This window comes from Atta colombica, unplaced genomic scaffold (genome assembly GCF_001594045.1).
Source record: "Atta colombica isolate Treedump-2 unplaced genomic scaffold, Acol1.0 scaffold155, whole genome shotgun sequence".
Classification (NCBI taxonomy): domain Eukaryota; kingdom Metazoa; phylum Arthropoda; class Insecta; order Hymenoptera; family Formicidae; genus Atta; species Atta colombica.
Window position 1 is genome coordinate 1,159,221 of NW_017259245.1, and position 7,929 is coordinate 1,167,149.

Genomic DNA, 7,929 nt, shown 5'->3' on the forward strand with positions numbered 1-7,929 from the left:
CTTTCTTTAATCATAAATTTTTTGAAAAAAATTTAAATTCAAGAATCTTTAATAAAAATGTACTATTTATATTGATGTAATAATATATTTAACTAATTCTATTAGAATCAGGATAAGAATAAGACGCTGAAAATCTGAAGTCACAATCATCTTATTCATGATTCATTATGTTTTACGAATGATTTGTTTGTTTTTTGTAACTGAACTATTGTCATTTGTACTTAAAATGAAATAAATGTTAATATATATTATAATTTGACTAAAATAATTTAAAATTTGGCGATAAAAGAAGCTTTAGCAATGTGTAATTCAGTGCAGCTACAAAGAACAATGTATTTATATAATATACAATAAAGAATATGTGAGTGTAAATATAATAAAATTATTTTCTTACAACTTTGCAATAAATTTTTAATAAGAGTACATTGTTAAATTAAATTAGAATTTTTCTCTAATAAATTAGATTTATTGTCTATATTTAGCCGTTTCACCACCACTCTAACACCCTCCGTGATGTCCTGAATGAACTTCAACATTTGTATACGTACTTTGCCGCTTTTAATGCCGTTGAGATTGTTCAAAGATTTTTGTTTTTGCTTGAGACATCTGTTTCGAATAGCATTGTCTTCGTTGTGTACATGCATCAAGTCGTAATAAAACTCTTCTGTGATATCCTGTAATTTTCTTGGTGAATCATGCTTTGATGATGAACTTCGTAAAGTACGACGAGTCCTGTTCTTTCTTTTCGAATTTTTTACATGTGTGTTTCTATTCATTTCCGAAACGTTCTTATTGATCATTGCACAAGATTTCTCATTATTATTAATTTTTTTCGAATTAATTGTGATATTTACTATGTTGGAATCTGTACATTTATCTTTCAAGTTATCCGTTTCAGAAATTGTGTCCTCCATCAATGCCATAGATTGCATTTTCTGTTCATTCTGTTGAAACATTCCATTGCTGGTCGTTGAAGATTTGCGTGCTCTGCATCTATGTCGCAAAACATTCTGCAAGGCTGGTGACATTTGTTCAATAGTAATAGATTCGTTCGAAACTATTCTCGGAGCATTTGCCTCTCGGTGAGATAATTCAATCGAATTAGAGTTCTCAGAAATTACAGAAACCGTGGACATTTTACTTGAATTTAACAAGTAATTTGATGGTGAAGAACTATATTGTTCTTCCATCGATTTATCATATTTGTCTATCTCTTCGATATTTCTATTAATTAGTGATGCTGTATTTTGCAATCCTGCATTTACTTTCTTAGACAGCGAAATCTCAGGAATATTATCCCAGAAATAATGTTCTTGTTTTCTAATTTCGATGTTATTTTTATAACTTTTATTTTGCTCATCATCACTACCTTGCCATTCCATTAATTGTTCCCGATTTTTTATCGAGATTTCGCTTGCTGAACAACTATTACTAATCTTAGAGGAAACGCATTGATGTTGCCATCGTGATTGGTACAGATTTAAATGTTTCATCGTATTATGTTTATCATAATTAGAAACATTTGATTCATTCATTCCTGTATCTACCTCATTAATATTTACATTATATACATCATTATATATATCATTAGGAAAAGCATTGAAAGGCGATAGATTTGCACTATTGCCGATTGTGTGGTGATTTTTATGCTCTTCATCTTTACTGCGCGGAGAGTCAATCATAGTCACCAAGTTCTCCAACCTTAGTAAGCTCGAATTTAATAAACATTTTTCTCCAGCTTTCGTTTCTACCTTTTCTGAATTTTCTAAGACTTCGTCTATTTCTAATTTAGTCTTTTGTTCTATGACGGCTACACTATCCTGATCTTGTCGTATAGTAAACATTAAACCTTCCATTACTAAATCGGTAATATTAGAGGAGCGTAAAACTTTGTCAGGTACGGTTTTTTTCTCGGAGTCCCTACCTTTTTGTTTACGAGTTTTGTACGACTTACTATGCATATGATTTTCTGACTGTTTATCGTCGATATCCATTGAAGTTTTACATTGTCTATTATTTTCTTGGAATTCTAAGTTTGTTTCATTGTGATCTTGATTAATGTATATAGACTTATCATTTTCTTCGATCATTTTTGGAACACAATCTTTATCTATATTCTTTATCTCGATCTTTTGCATCGGTTGATCAATAATTAAGTTGAATTTCGAATTCTTTATCTGTTTCTCAATAAAATTTTGATGTAATACATTGTTAGAATTTATATTTTCACTGATCGTCTTTTTATTATTATTTAAATTGTCTTTATTATTGATGGTGCAAATATCATCTTTTTGTATCGATTTTTCATCAAAATTGAATTTATTTAATGAGCATTCATTATTGCTACCTATTATCATTCCTGTAAGAGGAGATTTTAATGAAGAAGATATTGTGTATTTCTGTATATCTTGTGTTTGTTTCTGCTTCTGTATTAATGCCGATTCTGTTTTTACCTCTTCATTCATTTTCTGTGTCTTTTCAATTTCATTTGTTTCATTTGTTTTTAAAGATTGTTCTTGAACACAATCGATAGAATATTGTTCTATGTTTTTTTCATACATTTCAGTATTACAGTTTATATATTTATTTTCTTGTATATCATTATGAAATTCTTTATTATGTTTATCAATAAAATGCATTTGAGTTGTAATTGTGGCATTTTCAATTCTTTTATCTAGATTCTCGCGCAAAGACGCAGACTCCATTGTATCATCTTGAAAAGAATTGATTTTTGTTTCCAATGCTTTACTTAACGTCATGTTCTTAATGATATATTTTGCATGTATTTCTTTAGTATGACATGTTGTATCTTTCATTGGAGATTCCTTATCAGTGATAGATATCATGTTGCTAATAATTTTCTCTTCAGTGTCCAAGGAAATATTCAAATCTTTAAATGTAGTACCTGCGTCAGCTTCTTTGACAATGGGATATTTTAAATCGAATAACGAATGTTCCAACAAAGGAAAAGTCTTTATAGTCAATACAAACGCGTGTGAGAATGCTGCAGCATTAGTTCGTTGCTGAAATTTCATTATTGCAAACATTTTGTCTTGTCGAGTCCAAGATGTACAATCTGTATTTTTTAATTGTATTAGAGTAAAGGAATTTACACTTTAAAATAAGGATTGACTTATTCAAGAAAAGAATATTAATCGAATATTAATAAGAAAAGGATACTGTAAGTAACAAGAAGGTGTTGCGTGCCAAATTGTTGACCTTGCGTTGGATGACATTTTATAATTTTTCGTATAATTTTTAATAATTCTCGTCCATATGAAAATTGTATGATATTTCTAAAAATACAATCAAAATCAATTTTTTTTAATTAACAAGATAATACTAATGTCTTACTTCACTGTACGATGATATCTAAAGATGAACTTGTATATATTCTTTTTATGACATAGCCAATAAGCACCAGGAATAGTTAGCAGAGATTCTTTTTCGAGCCAATTAAATTGGCTAAGGGTTCGTATATGTATTCCAGGCATTTTCTTTCGGGTAATAAATCTTGAAATACTGGAACTAATCTTCTTGAATCCTGTCTACCAACTGATTCTTTTACAATAAATGTAAGACAATAAAGCACCCTTTGCTAAAAGTTAGAAGTTGAATTAGTTTATTTTTCATAATATAAAATGCAGACATGCATATATAAACTTACTCCTTTTATGACTTCATTGATAAATATATCTTCTATTATATCCCATGGTAAGAATTTTATTGATGTAAATATACCAAATCCTCTTTTATTTTCGATATGTACACCTACTGATTTAACAACCAACAATGTATCTATAAAATATATTATTACAATATATTATTACAATATTATTTATTATTATATTATTTTAATACAATATATTGTATTAAAAAATCTGTATATAATACAATCTGTTTACTTATTATAAGATGATTTCTGTTAGAAACTTGACTTTACAGTAAGAATTCAAATTTACCCTGTTTGATAGAAGTGATGAATGATTTACATTGTAGTATCAAAAGACATGCTGATACGATAAGAGGAAGTGAAGCTCCTGACACAAACCATATAAAAAGAATTGCACAGACTAATGTTAAACATAAATTGACATTAAAATGCTTTTCACTTCGTAAAGCAAAGTTTATGATGTCGACATTGGATAGATTCGAGCTTGTTTTTTCTTTTAATGTTAACTGTATTCCATTGGCATTTCTGAAGAATGCTTCAGTGGTGAGCGACTGTGTTAGAAAACTCGACGACATCAATGACGATTCTGTGTACAAAACACCGTGATGAGCATTAAATTTTAATAATATACAAATAATAAAAATACAACTCCGTTAGAAAATAAACTTTGCTTATTCTTTAGATTTTTATAACTTTTTGAAACATATTTATGTGACTCAATATATACTGACCGTTTATTTTTTCAATTATATACTAAATCAAATACTAAATCAAATGATCACAGTATTTAAAATGTTGAATTCGCATTCTTATGTAAAATATAAAAAATCTCGATTAGAGAGAGAGAAAGAGAATAGTAATTGAACAAACACAAATGTAATTCTCGACCATCTTCCTACAGTGGTATTCTTGGTTATCAGATCACCTAATGTCCGCGTGGCGCTGATGACAGTCACTGTCCACACTATCCGGTCCATAGACTTTAATAAACATAGATTGTGCATTTCAATCATGTTGAAAGCTAATTATTCAAATATTTGTTGTGAAAAAATATTATTAAACCTGTGAAAAAGCTATTGGAACAAATAGTATATATACAATATTTAATTTTTTTTCTAATAATATTTTTCCATAAGAAATATTAGGCTTGTTCTTTTTGGTTGAATTTTTGCACTAATTTATCTTTTTCCTTCTTTTTTCCTTCTGAAGAGAAAACGGAAGAAAAACAGATACAAAAATTCAGCTAAAAAGAACAGACTTATTAATAATTGAGAAATTCATCCATAGTCGATATCCATAGGCGATAATAGAAGAGTGTTAAATTGAACATATTCCAAATTGAACATATTTAACACGTTCCAAATTGAACATATTTAATTACTTAATGTTATAAATAATTCGAAGCATTTTTTGATTGGTCAATAAAATTGGTTAATAAAATTCTTTTTTCAAACAAAATTCTTTTTTAACTTATAACATCTTAAAATTGACAGTCTACTTAAGATAGTCTTAAGATGTCGTAAATCAATCCTGTATAAGAAAACTGTATAAACATCTTATATTTAAGACGGTTTTAAAATAAAAATGGACTATAAATATATCATGCATGTTTAGCGTTTCATAGTGGTAGTTCCCTCCTTGGCTGTGCTCCAAAATTGACTGCCAGTACTGAAAATCTATAGTGCATGTAACATAGATTGTAACATTTTCAGTGCAGTAAATTTGGAACACGATCCTTAAGATCGGAATCAGACTATGCATTGAAGATTGAGATTAAAGATTAAAGATTGAAATTTCACTAATGAGGGCAAAGAAGTTTTGATTCCTTTTGTTTGTCTGTTTTGATTACTCAAACTTTAATCTTTTAATTTTCAATCTTATTCTTCAATGCGTAGTCTGATTCTGGCCTGAAACACAGAAAAATGTAAGACCGTAAGACGTAATCAATAAGCGAATAGCCCAATCATGATAGAGACCGTAAGGCCAGTAACGAATCCAATCTTATGCACGGTCTACAATGGGCAGTAGCAGTAGTAGATTAAGAAGTAGGAGTAGAAATCGACTAATAGTTGAATGTGAAAAAAATAATCAATTATGATTGGTCGATTTTTACGTCTTATTGATTTTTTACTCTTTAATCAACTACTATTACTGCCTATTGTAGACCATGTTTGCGCAATGATTCACCTTATATAATATAATATATATTTCATCATGCAACCAACTACAGTCAAGTTTTCCCCTGTTACAGTCGACAGGGGAATGTTCGACTGTAGTTGATTGGTTCTTATATTCTGATCCGAATTAAATCCTCGGTGGAAACTAGGCCACTATCCAACTACACACATTGATTTATATATACACACTGAAATGGGCATCGAGGAAAATTCGTGGCCACATTGATCAGCCGCCATTTTAATTGAGACGATGGATGTGGTCGAGTTGCCTATACTATGAATACTTCGATGCATTTGATTAACCAATCAGAAGAAAGAATTTTACTAATTGACCAATCAAAAAAATGCTTCGAGGCATTCATAACGGCAACTCGATGCTGTACCCGATATTTGAACGAATCAGAAGCGTGAAAATTTTAACCATTGAAATTAATAGAGAAATTTTTAGCCATTGTTAATGGCTAAAAAAATTTTTCAGTATTTCAGTGAAAATTTTAACCATTAAAGTTAATGGAGAAATTTTTCACTTTTCACTTTTCATTCTAGGGATAAAGTTTTGTGATTGATACCCAGTGCTTCCACCATGGACTCTGGTGATATTATAATAATTGTTGTGAGTTGACAGTCTTTAATGTATCTTATCAATGATATAATCTATCTAGAATGATCACGTGATCATGCATGAAAATTGGTGCTAGAAAAACGTGTTCTTTTCTCTTGTATCCTACCGTTCTTTGACGCAGATCTGTTTAAAGAATCACGAAAATGGCAGAGGTGAGTTTTCGAAATTTAATATTAAATCCACGAAATTCTCACACATCCATTATGCAAAGTATATTTGCATTAATCATACATTTTACTTAATTGTCAAAATATACTGTTAGAATAATATTGATATACCCATATATTTGGTTGTTATATTGTCATATTGTGTATCTAAATATCAAATTATTTTTTTCTATGTGTTTTTTACAGGCAGATGAAACTCAAAAAAAGAAGAGGACTTTTAGGAAGTTCACCTTCCGAGGGGTTGATCTTGATCAACTCCTGGATATGCCAAAGTAATATTGATTTTCTGAATATAACATAACCTATACAACAATTACTTGACCTTACGAATTATAATCTACGCTCGTAATAATCATAAAGATCGCTTCTAATAATTTTAAAATTGAACAATACTTATTTAATTATTTAACATTAACAGTTTCATTTTTATAATATAAATTTTTTTAATTCGAAATAAATAAAATATTTGTTAACCTGAATGAGGAATTTCATCAACCAATAATTTTTTCCAGTGAACAGCTGATGGATTTGATGCATGCTAGAGCACGTAGACGCTTTTCTCATGGCTTGAAAAGAAAGTCTATGGCTCTTGTCAAGAAACTACGCAAAGCAAAAAAGGAGACTCCACCTAACGAGAAACCTGAGATTGTAAAGACGCATTTGCGTAACATGATTATCGTCCCAGAAATGGTTGGCTCGATTGTTGGTGTATACAATGGTAAAACTTTTAACCAAGTTGAAATCAAACCAGAAATGATTGGCCATTATCTTGGAGAATTTTCTGTTACATACAAACCTGTCAAACATGGTAGACCTGGTATTGGTGCTACTCATTCTTCACGATTTATTCCACTCAAATAAAATGTATTTGTCTATCTTGTACCAATAAATTATCAAAAACTTTACAGAGTCCCTACAATGAGTCAATTTTCTCATATTTTTTTACAAATATTTACATAAATTAATTCATAGTGTTATAAAAAAAAATTCGATATATATTTTTACGAAATGCATTTTAAGAACAATTAAAAATATATAGTTGAGACACTAAGACATCATTAATTAATTTGTGAATAAATATAGAAAAAGTGAATATAAGTGATATTAATAAATATAAAAACTATTAAGGAATCTTTATATTGAAATATCTTGTGGACTATATCCTTGTGTATTTATCCACTGTAAACTATGCATTTTAAGATTTTGATTCAAGAGAATTTATTAAATATTTTGCAAATTAATAGTAATAATCATATATATGTATGTGTATATATATATATATATATAACT

General features: G+C 29.1%; 2 protein-coding genes and 1 long non-coding RNA gene across 3 annotated transcripts; 1 reads left to right on the forward strand and 2 right to left on the reverse strand.

The window, feature by feature from the left end:
- Positions 1-428: 428 nt before the first annotated feature.
- On the reverse strand, positions 429-3,703 carry LOC108685727 (uncharacterized protein MAL13P1.304-like). The gene is made up of 4 exons (XM_018190678.1): positions 3,668-3,703; positions 3,355-3,598; positions 3,181-3,296; positions 429-3,076 (listed from the first exon to the last, which is right to left on the reverse strand). Exons 2-4 carry the CDS (start codon positions 3,492-3,494, stop codon positions 429-431), a joined length of 2,904 nt encoding a protein of 967 aa, XP_018046167.1. The 5' UTR covers positions 3,495-3,598; positions 3,668-3,703.
- An 11-nt stretch (positions 3,704-3,714) lies between these two features.
- LOC108685729 lies at positions 3,715-4,560 on the reverse strand. The gene is made up of 3 exons (XR_001931677.1): positions 4,405-4,560; positions 3,963-4,259; positions 3,715-3,798 (listed from the first exon to the last, which is right to left on the reverse strand). It is a non-coding gene; the product is annotated as an uncharacterized LOC108685729 (long non-coding RNA).
- Positions 4,561-6,526: 1,966 nt separating this feature from the next.
- Positions 6,527-7,549, forward strand: LOC108685728 (40S ribosomal protein S15). The gene is made up of 3 exons (XM_018190680.1): positions 6,527-6,624; positions 6,826-6,911; positions 7,152-7,549. Exons 1-3 carry the CDS (start codon positions 6,616-6,618, stop codon positions 7,498-7,500), a joined length of 444 nt encoding a protein of 147 aa, XP_018046169.1. The 5' UTR covers positions 6,527-6,615; the 3' UTR covers positions 7,501-7,549.
- Positions 7,550-7,929: the final 380 nt, after the last annotated feature.